This window comes from Nestor notabilis, unplaced genomic scaffold (genome assembly GCF_000696875.1).
Source record: "Nestor notabilis isolate BGI_N333 unplaced genomic scaffold, ASM69687v1 scaffold10902, whole genome shotgun sequence".
NCBI classification, from domain to species: Eukaryota; Metazoa; Chordata; class Aves; order Psittaciformes; family Psittacidae; genus Nestor; species Nestor notabilis.
Window position 1 is genome coordinate 7365 of NW_009917911.1, and position 21767 is coordinate 29131.

The following is a 21767-nucleotide window of genomic DNA, read 5'->3' on the forward strand; positions in this document are numbered from 1 at the left end:
TATATCTAATCTAAACTTCCTCTGTTTTAGTTTGAGCCTGTTACCCCTTGTCCTATCACTACAGTTCCTAATGAAGAGTCCCTCTCCAGCATCCTTGTAGGCTTTCTCATGACCCTTTTGTTTTGGTAAGTGCTCTTTTTTCCCCATGAAACTGCTTTCATGCAAATATGTCGTAAAGCAGTCCCTAGTGATGTTTGAATCCTCTGAGACTTGAGGTGGGTGAACAAGGAAGCAAAAGATGGTGGTGGCTCTTTGGTTTGATTACTCTAACCTCTGGAACAAGCTGCTCTGCTCTATCTCAAGTTGCCTGTGTCAGAGTTGGTGTGCGGAGGCAAGCTGTGAGAGGCTGCTCACACAGACATGTCTCTTTGCTTTGCTCTCTGCCAGCTCTTACCTGCAGAGTTTGAGCTATGGATGCTTTCTCTCATGTGCCTGGATGGAGACTGTCACCTCTCCTGGGGCAGCTGGAGAAGGAGAGTTGCCATCGTTTCAGCTATGGATCTGTTAGAGAGGCCATACCTATGCTCTCCTTTTATCTTCCCATCAAGCTCACCAAACCTGGTACACTGTTGAATTTAATGTCTTTGCTTCCCTCCTGCACAGATCATGTTTTGCACTTTGAACACTCATAAAGCTGATATGGACAAGCTTTTAGGTGCACAAATTGGCCTTGAAGATTTCATATTTGCCCACGTAAAAGGACAACGAAAAGAAGTGGAAGTTCTTAAAACTGATGATGTGCTTGGTCTTACCATTACAGACAATGGAACTGGTTGTGCATTTATAAAGGTAAATGTAATTACCAGTGAAGTATTTTGTTCTGTAGAAGCTTTTGTTACTTTAGCAGGTTAATTATTGATTTAATGATGCTTTAGAACTATAAAATCTTTTATCATTATATATATGGTAAGTAAAAAATGAAGTTGGCTTTTCTTTAGGTACATCATTCAAAATTAGTTCAGCTATTTCTGTACTACATGTCATTCAAAATCAGTTCATTTGTTCATTGCTTCTATACTGTGCATCAGCTTTACAATGTGGCCATTGTATTTTCCAATCTAGCCTGAGGTGGTAGGTGTTAAATACTGCTTGCATCTGCCCCCTCCTTTTTTTAAGTGATTTCCTGATGTCATTTATTGGGTGCTTATAGAACTTGTGTTACTCGTGATAATGAGATCATGTACTTTCAGTTTTTATGACTGTTCCCAGGGCAGAAGCCTTTGTGTTTTATAAGAATAGGTGCAAGTACAGTGCTTTTTCAGCTTTCCAATACTTTTGCCTTAGATAGGTAGGGTGAATTAAAAGATGCTGAGGGTATGAATTGACACAATTTACCAGAATTAATGTGAGTGGCAACTATGGGCAGTAAAATACACTAATCATAATTGCTTTCCTCCTCATCTTCTATGTGACCTCCAGATAGTATGTTTTGAGACAAGTAGAGGCTGAGGAAATGACGCTACCCTTCTTGCTAGAGTAGGTATTAGGAACCTTAATCACGTTTTCTGCCTTTTTTGGATGCTTTGCTCTAATCTACCCCAATTATCCATTATTAGTGAGGCACTGGCAATTATCTGATTATTGCTGTCCCAATCACTATTCTCATTGCTATTGTAAACAGAGCTTCTTGTACAGAGAGGTAATATTCTCTATTCATTCCTTAGCTGCCATGGATATAAAACAAGACATGGTTTAGGAATAGATTTCCTTGTCTTTGTTGTGGGAAAACGTGGTTGAGATCATGCTTAAGAAAGTAAAAATGAAGTGGAAGTTTCAGCAAGCATTTTGGCAAAATCGTATCTTTATTTTTATGTTTATAAACACAGAACTCTGTATTCCTAGTGGTAGCGCCCATGCAGCATCTAACATTCCGTCACTCTGCTGCTTATGTTGCATTTTAAAAGAAGCATTGAAAGCAGTGCCGCAATGATTAAAGCTCACGTGTGCAGCACTGTACAGCGTTACTTTCTCTGTGCTTGGCTGGTAATACGTAGAGAGAGAGCAGCCATCACATAGGCTACTGCATAATTGCAGCAGGCTGGAAAATCCTCACCACAGTAGCAAGACAAGCTGTAACTTCTACTAAATTGTATAAAACTTGTCTGAACAAAGATACCATTGTCCTTGTACTAGTCTAATAATAAGCAGTATAATGAAAATGGTGTAGTCTTTGTGGGAACGTGTCAGTTTAAAGGAGTATCTAGGAGCTTACTTTGTTGCCGTTGCATATTTAGCTAATGGATTTTTAAAAACAGCATAGAGGATACATATGCAAAAGTAAAAGCTGCATCTTTTTTATACTTGATTGTCTAGGTAAACAAATAAGCAGAGACGGTCTCTAAAGTTCAGTAGAAATCTCCTTGTTTATGTTTACTTTCCTTGAAAAATTGTTACTATGTTCCGTTATTAATTAACAGTGAATATTAAATTTAGCTACCTGTGGGTTGTTGAAAGGTGTTATAGTCTGTAGTAGTTTTATTGTATTTTCAATAACAGGGCAGTTTCTAGGTTTTTAAACCTGACACTATGAACTGCAGGTTGTTTTCCTATGAAATCTAACGGTTTGCTTTAGTAAGAACAAAACTTGGTATCATTTCACAAATTTTTTTTGGGTACATGGTCAGATGGGAAAGATGTATTATGGAATCAAATTAGCCATTCAAAGAACAACAGTAGAACTTGAAGCATGACTGACTGGTGTATAAGGAGACTATAAAGTGGGGTGTTACAACTGATTTTGGGTATTGCATAGGAAATATGGATCCTAGCTTTTAAATGGACCATAGAGCACTTGAAATACAGGCGTATCAATTGCATCTTAATTACTGTGACAATGTAGCTTGACTGTCTCTGATCAGTTAACTTGGAGTGATAAAAACATGAAGTCAGATGAGAAAAAACGTTTGATATGACATGAAAACATAGCCAGTGAATATTACTTAAACAGTTTCAGTGTTAGGATTGAAGTGAAGGAAAAAAGCTAAATGAAAATAAATTCAATGTGTAAACTAAGCATGACTTGAAGTGTGGTGGGCACACTTTTGAATCTTGGCCTCTGGTAACAGAAATGCTTTTGGGACCTGGTTTCAGGTCTGTGTGTGACACTCCCCCTCTTCATTCACCATGAGGCTTCTTTCTGGTTTTAATCTAGGTTACAAAGAGTTAAACTCAGCCTGAAACTAAAAATTGTTGCAGTATATTATAGGACACTGAGCAGTATCACGCTTCCCACTGACTCTCTCAGATGGAGGCACATATGTGGGCTCAGACATGTGCACAGAAACTAGAAGCAGGTTTCTGAGATAGTTACGCAGCTAGGCTAGGTGTTACAGCAGGGGGTGGTAATATGTTTATCTCTCTTGTCTCACTGTTACTTCACTCAAAATAAGCCTGAATGACATCAGTCTTTGTTAAAAGGTATGTTATTCATGAAGGTATTAGAATGAAATTCTTATCTCTAAAAAATATAACAGTATTGTACCGTGTCATAGCTTTTCTGTTAAATAGACATACAATAATGGCTTATATGACTGAGGCACATGATAAACTTGACAGCATATAACAGCAGTAAACAGAATCACTGAAATTTTAAATGACCTTTAAATGACTTGGTAAATCACAGAATCATAGCATGGTTTAGGTTGGAAAGAACCTTAAGATTATCTAGTTCCAACCCTCTTGCCATGGTGGGGATGCCTCAGCCTAGACCATGTCACCCAAGGCTCTGTCTAACCAGGCCTTTTTTTCTCACTTTTTAAACTCCACAGAAACTACAAATATTAGTTTATTACATTTTATGACCTTTAGACCATTAGTATTTGTATTCCATGAGATAGCATTTAGAAGAATTTCTTAAGCTTAATTGATCTTTCAGAGGAAATACTTTAATATGTAGCTGTCATATCACTATAGATGAGTCTTCTTAAGACTAGCCCTTTATAGTATGTCATTTTTTAGTATATCACACGCATGGTTTTTTATGTCTCTGGACCATACTTAAGAAAAATTACATTCTTATGCCAGCGTGGAGACCTCATAGCAGCCTTCCAATATCTGAAAGGGGCCTACAAGGATGCCGGAGAGGGACTCTTCATTAGGGACTGTAGCAATAGGACAAGGGGGAATGGGTTTAAACTTGAACAGGGGAAGTTCAAGTTAGATATAAGGAAGAACCTATTTACAGTGAGGGTGGTGAGGCACTGGAACAGGTTGCCCAAAGAAGTGGCAAATGCTTCATCCCTGGCAGTGTCCAAGGCCGGGTTGGACGGAGTCTTGGGTGACATGGTCTAGTGTGAGGTGTCCCTGCCCATGGCAGGGGGGGTGGAACTCGATGATCTTAAGGTCCTTTCCGACCCAAGCCATTCTATGATTCTATGGTTTATGATTTTGAAATCAAAATAAAACCCCAAAACTCAATTAAACATTTACATTACTGATATGTTTGAATTGAGTTATGAAGCAGAAAAACACCGGCTTATTCAGAAGCCTTAACTTGGAAAGTATGAAATATGGTTGTATTTTTTTTTCCTGTTGATTTTATATTTGATGCTTCTTAAAAGACTTTTCTTGAAAAATAATGCTTTCAAAAATATGTTTAATGAAAATCTTAGAGACAAAATGAACTGCTGGTACAATGTTGTTAACTGACGTTCTTGAAACTGTGTTGTCACCTCTTTACCTTTTAAAGAAATGTTTCTTTTCTATATATATGTGTATGTATATATATGTATTTTTTTTTTTTTATGTACATATGAAGATATATATTTTTTTTTAACCAACAGCGAATCAAAGAAGGTAGCCTTATGGACCAAACCAAAATTATCTGTGTGGGTGATCACATAGAGACTATAAATGGAAAAAATGTGTCAGATTGTCGGCATTATGAAGTTGCCAAAATGCTAAAAGATCTGCAGAAAGGTCAGATGTTTAAGCTGGAGTTGATAGAGCCTATGAAAGCATTTGGTGAGTGACCTGGCTGTCCACCTTGTTCACGGAACATTGAAATCCCAACACTGCATTGCATTGTAAGTTTGTTTTCAGATAGCAGACAAGCGTCCACCCAAGGTAACGTAACTGCTACAAGGAAGTACATTTGTTGTTTACTTTGAAGGGAGAAATTTAGGTGTGGATTTTCTTCCATCTTGTTTTCTCTGGCAGTCATCCTGGTGTGGGCTCCCTCAGTCTCAGTTGCTCGATTCCTTTGCTGCTACATGATGATAAATAAGCACAGCCTTTATTTCGTAGATGCAGTTTTAAAGCATGGATCACTTCACTAATGTGCTGGTCCTTGACCCTCCTCTTTTCCTCTACTGATAGATAGTCCTTGTTTATCTGTGTGTCAGGTTTGTCTATTTCTGTATTCTTTACTGAGGTCTGCATTCTCTAATGCAGAAGGATGCTGAAGAAAACACTGGGATTCCCTAAAGCACCTCCTTTGCTGCATATCTTCCTGCTCTCTCTCCCCCCAACTTTTCTGTGGATCTCTAATCAATCATACAGCAGGTATATTCAGAATTGGAAGAAAGTAGTATGGCAAAGCTCTATCTCTACCTACTACATGCATGCTATGAGAAAGTGATACTTGCATAGGAGGAATGCATACCTACTGCTAATCCTTAAGTATATTAATTTTATCAGTGTGGTAAAACAAACCAAAAGAAGTAGGTTTATCTCAGGTAGTCAAAATAGAGACTGAGTTTTAATTTTTATTTTCTGAAATTTTTGTATCCCCCCAGCTATGTAGCATTTTTTTGTAATAAAAACTTCAAAATACTGCTGAACTCTTTAAGTGTGTGTGAGTCCTTGTGCACACCTGCACTAACAGTGTGTGTGAGTCCTTGTGCACACCTGCACTAACAGTGTGTGTGAGTCCTTGTGCACACCTGCACCAACAGTGTGTGTGAGTCCTTGTGCACTCCTGCACTAACAGTGTGTTCAGAATCACCCTCCTTATCACAGCAACAAAAGTTTGAAATGTTTAGTTTTCAAATCTTCTTTTTACCTACTAGTAGTTTAGAACTGCTGTCATACACCAGTCTTGACACTTGGTGTCAGAATAGCAGCAGAAATTGAAAATGAAAGAAATGTGAAGATTTCTTTTTGCTTTTGGTACTTTTATGAAGAACAAAGGTAATGAGTTAATCTCTAATGTGTTTGGATGTATGTTGATACTCCTGTTAAGTAAACGTGTATGTAATATGTTACACTAAAGCAGTATTACATATGTGTAGTATTGCAATTAGTGATATAGGAATATCTTTAATATGGGTCTATAATTTGTATTCAGTGCTAAATGTGTTACATAGTTTGTTTATATAGACCAGAGTAAATCAGCTTTTTATTGATGACTTCAGACGTTATTTAATAGTAATTCCTTTAGTCAGGTGATTAAGATACCTTTTAGTCTGTTTGTGATGTAGAGAAAGAGACCTGTTTGTGATGTAGAGAAAGAGACCTGCTAATTCCCTGACAATACCTTTTATCTGACATTAAATTAAGAGGCAGTCAGAGCTTTTTGGGCTGATTTTTACCCTACAGAAATTAATTTAGAAGTTGCAGTGCCCAGTAGGTTAGAATATCCCTCCTCTAGCCTTAGGTGCAGTTAGCCTTTAGGTACAAATTTATTCAAGACAGTGTTCAAGCTGCAGCATGCTGGGAATAGCTCCAGAGGAGATGACAAGCAAGATCTAGATCCTGCTGGACCAGTAGGTGCTGAATTCCTGTTAGTTTCAACACAAGTTTGTAAAGGTACAGAAATAAGAGACAAGCCTACCTATGAAATTACCAACTTTTCTTGCTTTCATCAGAATGCAAAATGAGTATAATTTACTGGTTAGATCTCTTTCTACTACATGCACACAGGCTACTTCAGCTACTGTAGGCAAGGCTTGTAGCACAGAAATAAAGACTTGTCTGAATAAGACTGGTCCTTACCAGTCACAAGCTGGCCCTCTGTGAATTGGTGAAAAATTAATAGAAACAAAGTAAAAGCAGCATAACACAAACTCAAAACTTTAATTACGAGAATAGTTTCTGTGATGGCCAGAGAGCTTTGTTCTGAAGTGTCACAAATAAAGATTATGTCAAATCATGAGTTTTAATGTACTAATGGTTACTGAACTAGAAAAAGATGCGTGTTATATCAGGAATGACGTTTTGAAACAAGTCTAGCAGAAATTATGACAATCTTAAGGATGTTTTAGACAGTCCTTGAAACAATAAGAGGATTAAGGAAAAGTGGTGCTAAATAAATATGTTACGAGACTGTGCCATATCTATTTGTTAAAAGCAATTAAAAATTACTTTTCAAGACTTGTTCAGTAGAATAATCTGGATTTTTGACTACTTACCTGAGAATAGTGAGTTGGAATCTACCTGGGCAAAATTAATATACCATGTTAAAGTCTTGCCTTCAAGGAGAGCTTTTTGGAAAGGCTAGCTGTTAAGTGGAGGAATAATCTTGTAGAGAAAAACCAGCAAAATTAAGAACAGTTATGAAAAATTTGTTTCCAGATTAACTGTGTAACTCCTATGTTGGTAAGTAAATTAAAGCCTTGCCACTCTTGAATGAAAAATCATGTCCTAGAACAAGAAAGCCAAATATTAAATTATTCCATTTTCCGTTTACTAACTAGGGTGCCCTTACCCAAGATTAAACAAGAAAAGCTGAATTCAGGTAAAGAGAACTTCGGGTGAAGCCAGATATTCTTGGTAGAGTTTTATAAGGTGTGCAAGCAGGACCTCTGTGCAACCAGTGGAAAAACTCCTGCAGATCTGCATATGGACATTTCACACATTTGACATAAATTGAATTGTTAGCTCACGGCAGTATGGCTCACCATGACTTGTTTAGCAGTAGCTTTTGCACCATTGCTTCAGTGAAAAATGGAAATGTTGCAATGCTAAACCTGCTACGTAGTCTGCCTGTGAAGACCAGGATAAATCAGCATTTGGCTGATGGCTTCAGCCATTATCTAATATAAAGTAATAAATACTTCTACTTTTCTGGAGAATACAGAAATAAAATTACACAAAGTGCATGTCTGAAGTTGAGTGCAATAGGCCTGCATAGATACATTGGTCAGTGGAAGTCTTAGCATCAGTTCAAGAGAGTATCAAGGTCTGAAGACAAGAAATTGTCAGAGAAGCTATACTTGGAACACAGTTAATTTATAATTAAATTATATACATCTAGATCTTGAGTAGAATAAAAAGTGAAGATAATGTAATTGCCAAAGTAGATACATTGTATTCTGATATACTGTGTACTTAGTTCTGTTTTGTATCCTTTTCTTTTTGTTGTTGTTACTTGTTTTGTCTTTAGAAAAGCTGGAACCAAGGTCCAAGGGAGGAACTCTGCCAGCAGCTAAAATCTCCAGAGGGAGAGAAACACTTCGGCTGAGAAGCAAAGGCCCTGCTACTGTGGAGGAAATGGTATGGTTATCTTGGGATCTTTCAATAGTTTAATCACCTAGCACCTGATCTAGTTTTACCCAAGGTAGATAAAGTGAAATAGGACAGAAAAATCTGGACCTTACAAAGCTTGCAGGACTCAAGACAGCTGCCTTCTGCAGGGAGAAATGCTTATATGAAGTTAAGACTAGCAGGGCTAAGATGAGGCTGAGGAATCTGGAAACAGAGAGCCTATATTTAGATGTCATGCTTTACATGGATGAATTTAAGATAAATTAGACCAAGGAGTGTTGAAAAGAGGGAAGAGGAGGAAAGGGGGAGGGGTCTGTTGAAGGGTTGGTTTAGTTTCTGACACTGGGAAGTGTGCTGTGCTGGTGTAAAGGTTTTTGTTAGGAGAGGTTAATAACCTACGTTGACATGAATGTCTGGAAAACCAGGATTAGGGTTTGGAAGAAGAAATATTATTTGTTCTGGGTTCCTCTAAAACTAATGAGGATTTGATGTAGATTTGTATTGCCAGGAGATGTAAGGCTCCTGTTTACTTTGAATGTGAGAGCTGTGTGGCATGACATTAGGAGGAAGGCTCAGGTTTGTGATAAGAGGGAAAACATGTTTTACTTGTAGGTTTTGTAAGTCTAGGTGACTGGAATGGGACTAAAGATAATCAGTGGTGAATTGCTGGTTAGTTTGAAATCTGCATGTACATAATCATACTTTTGCTCTTTTTCTCCCTTTATTTCAACAAAGCCAACGGAAGTTGAAGAAAAAGCAATTAAAAAAGTGGATGAGCTTCTTGAAACATATATGGGGATAAGAGATATTGAATTAGGTGAGTTTTTAACAGGCATATTACTACAAGATTAACTAATTTCTCATTTTCTGTAGCCTAAAATTTATTGAGTACTTTAGTCTCCGGATGAAAGGGAAGCAGATTTTTCCAGCATGTGGTCTCAAAAGCTTGCCCATATTTCTGCAAACCTGTGTCTGATAAAAGAAAGAATCTCTCACTACAGGCCTTATGATGTAACTGATTAATCCTCTAGTCTTCATGCATATTATCTATATGCTTTTGCATGAATTATTTAGTTGTTTGCCACTAACTGTCATCACTGTATTCTTTCTAGCATGTATTTTCTAGTGGAGCTTGTGTGTGAAACGTTTAAGGATTGTTAAGGACAAGCATGTCTATTTGCTTTTTTGCTCTTTTGCCCCTTGGCTAAGACACACCAAAGTTGGTCACTGAAGAATCTGAGATCTTCATCAGTGAAAGGGCAACTATTTAGCAAGGGAACTGGCAAAGTAATTGCACAGATTTATCAAGTTCTCTAAAGCCTGTGTTCTGAAGAACATGGAAAATTTCCCAGAATATTTACTAGCTATCACAGTCATCAATTCATAATGAAAGAAACTATTCAACCCCAGTGTCGTAAGTCCTTAAAACTGCACCAAACTTGTCCTTGCAGCTGTTACTTCTTTCTCTTAATCTAAGGACAACTAAATAGAAACTTCCATTTGTATGGAAAGAAGCTGAAGTCTAGTTGAGCACAAATTGCTGCTGCAGCCATCTGTGGTTGCTGTAGTCCTCATACAATCTTGTGGAACTGCTAATACTGAGACAAAGAACGTATTTATTGTTATGGTAATATTAAAAAAAATCAGCCAAGAATTAAGAAAGGACAAGCTAAATGGAAAGAGGTCTTGAAAAGAGAGCTTTCATGAGAAAGAAGCGGAGAAGGCAAAGCAGAAGATAAAATGGGTCTGGCATGAAGCTAAGGGCAAAGCAGGAGGGTTGAACAGGCAGCAGTTAGCACAGAGGAATGAGAACAATGGGAGATTATGTGACTAGCCAGAAGTCCTTTGTTGGCTGCTCTTACCGGCAAGCATCTGATTGGCAGCTTCTACTAGCTTTCTCACAGGAAAAACTGTAGGTAAAGTATTATTTGTACCTCAGCCTGAGGTAGAGGTGGGTTTACTGGCATAGAAGGGAGTGGAGCTGCCCAAAACTTCTGAATTCTGGTTTGTAGGTATTATCTAAACTTTCAAATTCCCAGAAAACTAAAAATTCTCCAAAATTCTAGTCCAAGCAACTCTAATACGTGATGGCCCTGCCATGTAATATGCTCCTGGGAGCTCTGTGTGGTGCTGACCCTCTGTTTAGGTTAGGGAGGATCCCGTGTCCTGTTCCACTCAGTCTGTCTTTGGCTCAGGCTTCAAAGCTCCACGTTGCGTGCCTGTCGTCCCTTTGGGAGCTGTTTTTGTCCTGCAGCTGTTGCAGTCCCGGCTCAAGCCAGGCTTCTGGAGACTCCTGCCCTTGCAGTTTACCTCCAAGGTCCTCAGGCTTTTGGCCTTAGAGGAATAAGCACTTACAGGTGTTCTGGTTTTGGTGTCCATAGCCAGGCTAGGGCATAGTTTCTGGGGATGTTGATGTGTGCTATGCTCTGCTCTGGGACAGAGAAGCAAGTTACCGTGGGAACTGGTGTTACCTGTGGTTTTGGCCGTCAGTACCGTAACAGGATGGCTCTTGCACAGTAGACTGAGGCATTCAGCTTTACACACATATAGTTGTGATGATTGACAAGCACCTCGTAGAGCTTTACCATAAACTCCTTGATATTTCCCTGCCCCCCCCCCCCCCCCCAAAAAAAAAAAAAAAGGAGATCTGACACCCTTCATCTTTCAGTATGTAGTTTGGAAAGTTTCAAAGAGTGCCTTAAAAGAATACTCAGAGAAGGAAGAGGCCTCTGTCCTCTGAGATACTCTTTTCTTCCCAATTGGGTTGTTATTTTGCCCTTTACCTCTTCCTTCTCTTCCCCAAAAAGGGAGTGAAACAAAGAGAAACTGTCAGGAATCAAAGACTACAGGGTTCATATAGCTTTAGTTTGCACCTTTGAAGCCATTTCCAAAAAATCAAATGGTAGAGTTAGGGGCCAACTGTGATATCAACAAAATGTTTTATCATTTTTAAATAATTAAACAGCCCTAGGACTCTTTAGGAAAGCAGAGCTAATCACCTGTCACAGATCTGTTCAATTAACACATGTCAGTTTTTCATATACTGGATATGATCAGTCACCCATGAAAATGAAATATGAGGAAAGGATTCATTCAGAGAATGCCAATCACCACTCAGCTAGAAATTTCACTCATTACTCAAGCCAGATTAGTTGAAAATGCAAGTCATCACAATGCACAGCTGACAAGTGATTAAGATCTCAATCATTGCTCACTCCCATGCAGTTCTGTTTGTCAGAAGCTTTGGATGTCAGTTAATATTGCTCTTTCATCTCCATTAAAATGACACTTCCATGGTGTGATTGAATTCTAAAACAGTGCCCCAGTTTTAAGCCAGAAGTTCAAAAGAAAGGAAAGAAAAATAATGTAAAATTACAGACAGAATTAAAGATGAGATAAAGCCCTTAATTTTTGCATAGTTACGTGTCTTGACAGTTTCAAGAATGGCTGACTAAATCTACACACAAATTCCTAAATTGGAGCAAAATGCTTGGAAATCATTTAATGGTAATGTGTGCACTTTTTTTTCACATGGTTTTGTATCTTCAGAGATCTAAACGCTGTTTAGATTTACATACCTGCCTTTTGAATGCACTTTTACCTCTTTACCTCTTTAGTCTATGAAAACTGGACTTAATCTGCAGAAGGGAGACTTGGCTTTGGAAGTTTATTACTCAGCCATTTATGGACACATTAGAAATTGGGCCAAGGCTTGACTTCAGTCTTCTTTAAAACAAATGTGCCATGGAGAGACAATTCAGATTATTTTAAATCCTGCCAGTGCTTTCTGGTAAAGGAACGTGAACAGTTGATTAATGGAGGGGACTTGGGAAGCACTGCTAGTGAAAAATACTGGTGGCATTTCTTTTTTTAAATTGGTGAGGCTTGAATTGTTATGACCTGTGTTTGATCCCAAAGATTCTGGGTGGGAGGAAGCCTGGATTTACGGGATCCAACCCCAGAATGCTACTGATGGAAAAATGCAGGCGAAAAGGGCTTCCTGTCTAACTAGCTAGCTCTTCGTCTACTCATATTTTGTTCTATTTTTATGCTTTTGGATGTTATTTCTTCCCCCCCCCCCCAATATTGCCAGACATTAAATGTCTTGGCATATTCTCCATGTCTGTTTAAAAGAATTTCAAATCTACTTTTCTACTCTTTATTTTTCATACTTACCGTCTAGTCAAAATGTCCTAACAGGTTTAAAGTTTTTGTCACCCAAGCTGCTTCTCTTAGTTCATGTATCCAAACCCAGTAATATTGGATAGATAATTTTGTCTTGAAATGCTTTGACTAAAGTAATACTGTCCCTGAATCTGTTGTTTTCTGCTCTTCTGTTTTCTGTGACCAGACTTCCTTTCTCAAAGGATTTTATTGTATACACTCTAGGGTATTTTGTTTATAACTGTTCATTTACTCTGAGATAATAACATGAGTTTTGTGAAAAAAAAAAAAGGTAGCCAGTCTGGTTAAACAAGAAGACTTCTCCACTTCAAGAATTAACACTTACTAAAAAGAAACAAGAACGAATATTTCTGATGGGTCCTTGAGTGCCAGGTCTGACAATGTTCAACATGAAAATAAACCCAAGTAATGTTATGCACTGAAAACTGCAAGGACATGCTTCATTTTCTGTCATGTTGTAAGGAAGCTGAATGTGAATTTTAGCTCTTTCAGGCCAGAATAATAATGCTCGTTACCTCTTAATGAACACAAAGCTTCTGATAGCATTACAACTAAATAAATACTGAAGTTTCTGTTAAGGCTTCTGAAAAAGGTTCTTTAGAAGCTACAAGGTAGGATACAGGTAGCAAAACCACTATGTAAGGTAGGTAGTAACAGTGGCAGGCAGATTGTAGCTTTCATGGTTTGTGCTACACGTGCCCATCAGAAGTGAAAATAAGGATTTTGTGAAAGATCTTGGAGGTTAAAGTGACTAGGTTTAAAAAGCCAATACAGTACTTCGTTCTTATTCTGGGAAACCTGATATTGAGCTTCACAGTTAAAGTTGAGAAGACTTCTTATTCCTCTCATTACTTTTAAGTTCACTGAACTTTTCACATTTTATGTAAAAATTTCTCAGGTATTAGCATTGCCTGAAGTGATATTAAAAAAAAAATAAATCTGAAAACAACTTGGGCTATCTGGAGAGTGGAAAAATATTCTATTGGAAAAAAGTTCCTGTAATCACTTATTGTGCAGCTGTTACAAGAAGCAGTGGGGGAAAGGGAGGGGAGCGGAGGCAGTTTGGCACAGAGCTGTCACCCTCTGAGAACCAGTAAAGTTTTCCTCAAGTTGGCAAGTGCTAAATGCCTTGGCAATCAGTAGTTTTGATTTGCCTTGGGAATTACGCATTGCAAATGTCATTGTGTAAACATGCATGTTCTGCACAGCTGTGGCTCCCAGGGGATGCCAGCCCATGTCTGTGTTTACTGTGTGGTGAAATAAGAATATGTACACTGGGTGATGGAGAAGACTGGCCAGCTTTAGTGTTTCTGTGTATATGAAACCAGTGAAGCAGGATTCAGTTTGCCCGTTCGTATACATTGGTGGGACAACTTGTGTGTGTGAAAATCCGGAAGGATGGGTTACATCGTGCGTTAGCTTTGCAGTACGGTAATAGAGCTCTGCTGGCACTAGAGGTCAGCACTAGGCTGTGGAAAACGTGCAGCCCAGCACAACGATCCTGCCATCCTTTCATGGAAGCACTTTTGATCAGGTACATCTGGGAACGGGAATGTGCTTTAATAAATACAGTACATTAAATGTACCCTGGTAGTGCTGATTACAGTTGTTCAAAACATAGAATTATAGATTAGTTTGGGTTGGAAGGGACCTTCAAAGGTCATCTAGTCTAACCCCCCTGCAATGGACAGGAGCATCTTCAACTAGATCAGGTTGCCCACACCACATCCAGCCTGGCCTTGAATGTCTCCAGATGGAAACACTTTTATTTGCAGCCTTTGGCAGTGCCATTCTGACTCCTGCTTGACTGGATTGAAAGTTGTCTTGATTATCTAAGTTGAGTGGATTTTGCTTTCAAGTGTGGTCAGTCTCTACTGAACTATCTACAAGGTTCTGTTTCATAATTTGGATAGCTCAGTCTTTAAAGAAAGTTGTGTTTGAAGTAACATTTTCTGTTAATGACAGAGTTTATTACTATGTAATTCTGAGGTTTCAGCTAGGGCAGTTGGACTGTAATATAATCTTGTGTTGTCTTATCACCGCTCTTTGTGTCATATGGCTCTTCCGTGTATCTTAATTTATCTTAAAACTGGCTAAATTCCTTGCTCCCACTCTGTCTGTTAGGACACTTGTCTGTTGATGGCAACTCACTCTGGTGGTGGCAACGTTTTTTTAGTATCTTGAGTAACTGTATCTATACGGGTTTGCTCTTGTGTCACCTTGCACAGCTCTTCTCCCTCCAACCCTCTCTGTGTCTGTTTAGAGTAACTTCATATCCTAGTTCATATCCAGAAATCTGTGATGTTTAAATTGCACCCTTCACCTCATTACTTCCAGAGTTGCTCCTTTCTAAATATCTTCTTATGCTATGGTGCCAAGGGATACAAGGTGGCATTGATAGGACAGATATTTGTCTTCTGCTTGTCAGGAACAAGAGTCCCATTAATGCCTGTTTCCCATCCAGACTCCTCTGAGTCAGTGTCTCAGGAATTTAACAGGGGACACAGAAAGAATCAATGCAACAGGGATAGGGTTTCTTCTGACAGGCAAACAGGTCTTGAGAGTCCTTGAGCACCACTTTTGGTGCCCCGAAGCTGGGTTACACTTGAGCTGTCTCGATCACAGCAGTTTGTTTGTCAAGATTTACGTAAATTTTCCTTGGAGTGTTTTGTGTAGTTTGGCACACTGCAGTTCTGTTTGACGCCTCATGTCTGGGAGTAGTTTGGACCAAAACGTCAGCTTTCTGCAGAATTACAGTTGCTGATGTCTACAGTGTGGAATATGGTTCAAGTTTGCTCATAACTTGTTAGAAGTTTGCGTAACAGCAAACACTTTTTGCCAGAAGTTCATAACTGTCAATAAACTTGAGCTAAGTTTCAGGTTAACAAAATAATATTAAATAGGTTTAATGAAACTTGAGAGCAGGGGAAGTTTCTTTTCTTTTTTATCAGAGGGATTTTACCATGTTGATACAATGCAGTGCATGCAGTAGACGGCAGACTGTCCCACGGAGTATGGTCTCTGAGGCTTCAAAACTTCCTTCCCTTTTCAGGCACTGTAATATGTTTTCCACTCAGATATCCCTCTGAGAAAAGGCTAGAAGCTATAAAATCCTTCAGTGTGACACTTGAATTTGATACGCTCATGAACAAAGTGGTGGTTACGTGATATATAACAAAAGATGAAGGATATACTGCAGTTTAAGGCAGGTGTGTAAAGTAATCACAAAATGAAGCAGACTTTGAGGGTTTCATCTGTTGTACAATACTGTTATTTCTTGTGAATATGAACAGAGTCTGTGGAGCAGAGATACAGCTCAGAAAATAAACTGCATTCAGCAGCGCTGTTTGTGCCAAGTCTGTTTTACAGTCATCTGCATCCCTCAAACCCTAATAACCTGCTGCCAGTATTTCTCCTGGCCTAGCTTAACCAGGAGAAACTCTCTGTGCTGTCACTTTTCGTCCTTCAGGGAGGTGCGGGAGATTTGCTCTAATATCCCTGGGTTGCCAGCATCCAATGTTGTTTAGGATAGACCTGTAATTTGTCCTAGAATCTGAAAAACTGTGCGGTGGCTAAAGGTGAGGGATGAACACAGCACCTAAAGACTGAATCCTAACAGCAACCTCAGTATTTAGACTATTTCCAAGTCTAAAACTTGATAAATTCTGATACTTGGGTATTAATTAAAAGCAAATGCTGGGCAGCATGGGTTTATAAGATATCACTTGTATATCACAAGAATCAAGATATCACAGAAATCTACTTCTGTTGTATCGGACCTCTCTACTTTAACTTTCCTGGGTACCGAGATATTCCTGGTCTTTGGCTCTGGTTTATTGTGCACAGCATCAAGGTCTTTCCCTTGCTTTTGCACAATTTGAACCACCTGTCTGAGACTTCCAGGAATAACTTTGATCTTTTTCACTTCTTAGTGGCATAAGGACAAATTTTCCCACCCTTGAGGGTGCTGGGAAAAGTAAATTAAAGATTTGGGCTTTTTCAGAGCTGAAGGTAATAATAATTGAAGCAAACTTACGCACTGAAATTAGTCTATCTTTAGTTTGCATGGTATGGGGAAAAAAATGTAGATCCAACCAGAGGAATAACGTGGCTCACAGCAAATGCCTCAGTCTCTTTACTGCCTGGAGGTGTATTTTGGCTTAAAAAAACAAGCTAACATTAATTAAAATTAAATATAATAAAGCTGAAAAATTAAGCAAATCTGAGGTCATATGGTAGTTTCTTGAGAGCATGACTTCATTCAGGTAGTTGCAAACATACTATGCCCAATACCTGACAAACCAGACTTTGATTTTCTCTATGTTTTATGCAGCACATTAGTTGAGCCTGGTGGTTTTATTCTTGTTTCCTAAAATAGGGTATTCCAAGTGTTTCTAAGCCCATTTATCATAACTCCTTTCTAAAGGCAGGTTGTGCTCAACATTTAAACCTTTAAACTCATAAAACATGGGTTGCTGCTAGTAAACCCATACTAGCTTGGAGCAGGGTTTATGTAGTTTTCCTTGTTCAAACCCTATTCCTTTTGACTTTCTGTGAAAAACCTGGCTGCTTTAAACTATGACTTGCTGAGATGTTTTCTTCATTGTTTAGAGGAGAAAAACATTCAAGTTTGCCTTTTGATTTTCTGGTTTAGATCAGCAAGCTCATATCAAACTCACTGAAGTTAATGATGACTGGGTCTGGTTGTTGCAGAAGGGTTGTGCTTAACCTGGTTTTCAGACCCATGCTTCATGTGCCTTCAGCAATGAATATGGAATATAATTGAATAAGATTAAAATGAAGGTCTGTTGAATTAAAAGTTAAACCTGTCAAGCAAACAGAGCCAAGGAGGCTCTCCTATTTGTCAGATTAGAATGTTGCTACTGTGGGGGGATTTTAGTACATAATTCCTGTTGAATCCTAAATCCAGTATTTAAGCTTTACATCTCCCTAAGCTGATCTCTACCTGTTTTTGAAAATAGATATTCAAAAACTATCTTGGCAATATATGTTAGCTGTCACTTTCATAATAATTACATTGTTCTGTTGTTTTTTAGCTGCAACAATGGTGGAAGCTGGAAGAGACAAGAAAAATCCAGATGAATTTGCAGTGGCATTGGATGAAACTCTTGGAGACTTTGCATTTCCAGATGAGTTTGTCTTTGATGTATGGGGAGCAATAGGTGATGCTAAGCAAGGACGACTTGAGTGAGAACTGTGCAGCTTATCAGTCCCTATATGAAAGCACAAAATTATTTTCAAATATGTACATCAGAATTTTAACACTTTTATTGATATGAATCCAGGGTGCTTTGCATAAGTGTTCTTATCTGAGACTTCTTTTTGGTAAGGAAGGTTTCTAATAGAAATATGAAGATAACCCCAAAGTTTGGACAACTACACATTTAATGCAAACAATTTACATGTACAAGTCACTGTGAGGAGTGCATCAAGAAGCTATATTTATACAGACATTTTATGAAAATTAGGTATTTTTTATTGTACATACACTTTGATATCAATATTCTGAAGTGTTACATATACGCAACAAAGAATTTGGATTATTTTATCTCTTCTTTAGAAAAGTTAATAAACTTAGAGAATCATCTAGGTTGGAAAAGACCTTTAAGATCAACAAGTCCAGGTGTTACCCCAGGGCTGCCATGTCACTAAACCATGTCACTAAGGGCCTCACCTTGTTGAAAAACTACCTAGCTACATGCTGTTGTCCTTATTTGTTTATGTGCACAAAGAGCTCTGGAGCAATGGTTTGGCCTGAACATAGTCTGTTCTGTAGTCAAAGCTGGGAAGAAGCTACCCTGTTTTTGAAGAACCTGAGTTCAGGAGAAAAATATTCCTCTGAAACATGAGAACTAAGAACTTTGAATGAAAAAGACTTGCTTTCATTTGAGTCATAATAACGTGCAGTCTGGGTATTGCTGAGATGAGGAAATACAGTAGAAATGCTTAAACCAGGAAGCTGCTGCTTTATTCAGATGCCATATTATTGCAATAGGAACTACACAGGAAGAAACAAATGTTAAATTTGGTTTCTATTAATGTATTTGAATAATATCTGTGATCTGGCACTGAAGACTATAGTGTATGACTTAAGTGCTTAATTGATCTTGCGTATGCTAAATTATTTGCTTAGATCCTATGGAGTTCCCCTCTGGTCTGGGTTGTTTGGGTTTTTTTTCAACGTGGCAACATAGGAGAGACATGGAAGGTGTTCAGACCTGGAAGATGTCACAAACAACCTCAGTTTGGATGAGAACACATGCCTAAACCCTGAAAAATGCATTAAACTGACTGAGATGTTGGGATTTCCAATTATTTTGTACATGAACATTTATTTTAACTGATAATACATTACTAGTAAATCTCTGATTATTGAAAATGAAATTGAAATAGAATGTGGGGCCTGACCTGGGAAGGTGTCATAGCTTTTTAGTATTTTTTTATTTGCACAAACTTATGAAATAATAGGTATTACAAAGATTTTTCTCGATCACTACTTAGTTACTTTTCTTCTGTGGAAAATGTCTTTCACTGTCTTGCAGAGATCTCTTTGAAATAAAGATTATGCCAATAATTTTACATGTTTTATGTCAATGATTTTTTTTTAAATCTAAAACCATGACACTCTGGAGTATCATTGAGAGAACAGGTCCTCATTCTCTTTATTATTTAGGAAGGATCCTGAACTCTACATCAGTCTTTTGCACATGTTACAATAAATGAGTGTTTTTTTCTAGTTACGAAATACTGCATAAAGTCTTATAAATACTGTTCAGTGGTCTTTCAATGGGGATAATCTCCAATTTTGTAAAGGCTGTTGTGAATATTTTGCTCCTGTAGCTCTGATTTAAGGACAAGTTTTCATGTAATACAGATATTCCTCTTTATGAAATGAAACAAGGTGGTATGGAGGCCATAAATTTTAGTGTATTTAAGAAGTTCAAAGGTGTCAAAACTTCTCTTAATTGTACTAGTGCCTCATTATCAGTGTGGGGTGAAATCTGTATGTGTATTCAAACAGGTGTGATCACTATCAATTTCTATACATAGGAATGGGTATGAAAATTTAGGCTATTCTCAAGTTCCGAGAAGTAGAGATAATTTTGCAAGAAAATTTGAATTTTAGTAAAACTTGAAAATTAAACTTTGTAAGGAGGTAGTTAAATTTTATACATCCCATTGTTCAGTTGGAACCTTGAGAATGTTTTATTTTGAGAAAGGAGTGTAATTTTAGGACAGAGAGGACAAGGTAGATAGCGTTTGTCTGTATTTAATAGTTGCAAATCTGAGCCCACAGTCTTCTGTTGCAGTTGGACACACTCTGTCTTGCACACAGGGTTACTTTAACTTATGTACTCTTGATAATGAAGAGTTAAAGTACTGTGGGCCATATCATTTATTCTTTAAACTTATTTTAGATGAAAAGGAAAAATGAAATGTCAAAAATTCCCAGTCAGTTTCAAATTGTTTTATATAAAACTCACATGTCAAATTTTGTGGAAATGATTAGGTACACTAATGTTAGTAACCAACATGCTGCTGCTTGTAAAAATCAATGAAAGTTAAGAATTCCTTCTTAAATGGTGAAAGAAAATCTACTATGGAAGAGTAGTATTGTAAAAAAATATATGAAATGTAACCTGTAGCGGATAACCCCTCATGTTTTGGATGCTTATTTTATTTTGAGAAATTAATGTTGTTTAATCAATTTATCCTCAGAGGATAATTTGTCTCATTACACTCGTAAAATAGCGAGATAAAATAATCTCTGAAGCTCTAATTCTGCACAGAGCTGTCTCTTTTTATAGTGTCCTATCTTTGTATAGTTTATTTCAGAACTAAGATTTAAATAGCAGTTTGAATTTTACTAGCATTTATGGCAATAAAGTATGTCAATATATCTTAGTAATTTTTCTGAATTCTCATTTATGCATACACTATTTCCAGCACATAAGACATAGTGCTACCACTACCCAATTTAGTAGATTATTGCATTTTCCAGCTATGCATGAATAAATTGTCAGATGAAAATCACACTACCTTATAAAGTATAATACTTCTCACTCTTTGTAATGATTTCTGTAGTAAATTAATGTTGTTTTACTAATGAAATACAGCCTGAAGATACCTTTAAAACCTAGTCAGTTTTGCATGCTTCATAGGGTGAAAATGTCATCAAATGTCACTAAAAAACCTCACAAATTCATTTGAAGTACTAGTTCTAGTTAATACAAGTCCTGATCAGAGTAGGACTATAAACATCTTGTTAGTGTGTGTCACAGGTGGGGGTGAATGTTGGTGAATAATCATCTCAAGATCTGAGGTGTAAGGTAGTAACTCAGCCTGAATGCTATTCTAAAAGTAGCTGATTCCTTATACTTTGGTGCACAGTTTGCAGGGAGCTGGCAGATATATGCAATTGTTTGTGCCTGTACTTCCAGACTTGCTGCTATATTGAAGATGATGGAAAAGACACCACTTTTTTCTCTGTAAGCAATAGTCTTTAGATGCAACAAGGGAGTTTAATGAAATCTGGTGTTCATAAAGTTCTGAGCTCATAATCTTAAAAATATGATGAGGGATGAATATTTCACACTTTTAAAGGAACTAATTTTGCAAATTACAGTTATATCTTTTGCGACATCTTTAGTATGCCAGATGTTACTTCAGTTAAATTTGATATTATGCAACCCTATTCATAATACAGTCTTTATTCAAATAGCTATTAATATAATCAGTGTATTTGTGAAAATCTTGTCTGCTCTTCAGATTTGCACTTAGATTAGAATAATGCATATATTCTTATTTCTGTATGTGATTTTCTTCACAATTTGCCTCTTTCCTCCTTTTTTGAGATAAAAGTAATATAAAGCTTTGATAATCTTGTTCTTTGTATTTGAGAGTGAAATATTAATCTTTAAGTTAAGCGAAATGGTTTTGTTAAGAAAAAGCTATCAGGCAAAATGTAAAGCAGGGTATAAATTTTTTAAAGTGCCGTCTGTGATGACAAAAAAGCAAGTTGTAGATTTTTTTTTCTGCTTTTTAATGTGAACTTCTGCTACTTTTCAAATTTTATATTGTTTTTCATGAAAACAGCTCTGAGAATTTCTATTCCAAAGTCTGAATATTGTAGTAAA

The 21767-nt window shown here is 37.5% G+C and overlaps 1 protein-coding gene across 1 annotated transcript; it reads left to right on the forward strand.

Annotated features, from left to right (window-relative positions):
• The first annotated feature begins 595 nt into the window (after nucleotides 1–595).
• On the forward strand, nucleotides 596–17912 carry LOC104401771 (PDZ domain-containing protein GIPC2-like). The gene is made up of 5 exons (XM_010009456.1): nucleotides 596–789; nucleotides 4782–4962; nucleotides 8324–8433; nucleotides 9160–9241; nucleotides 17667–17912. Exons 1-5 carry the CDS (start codon nucleotides 607–609, stop codon nucleotides 17819–17821), a joined length of 711 nt encoding a protein of 236 aa, XP_010007758.1. The 5' UTR covers nucleotides 596–606; the 3' UTR covers nucleotides 17822–17912.
• The last annotated feature ends 3855 nt before the right edge of the window (nucleotides 17913–21767 follow it).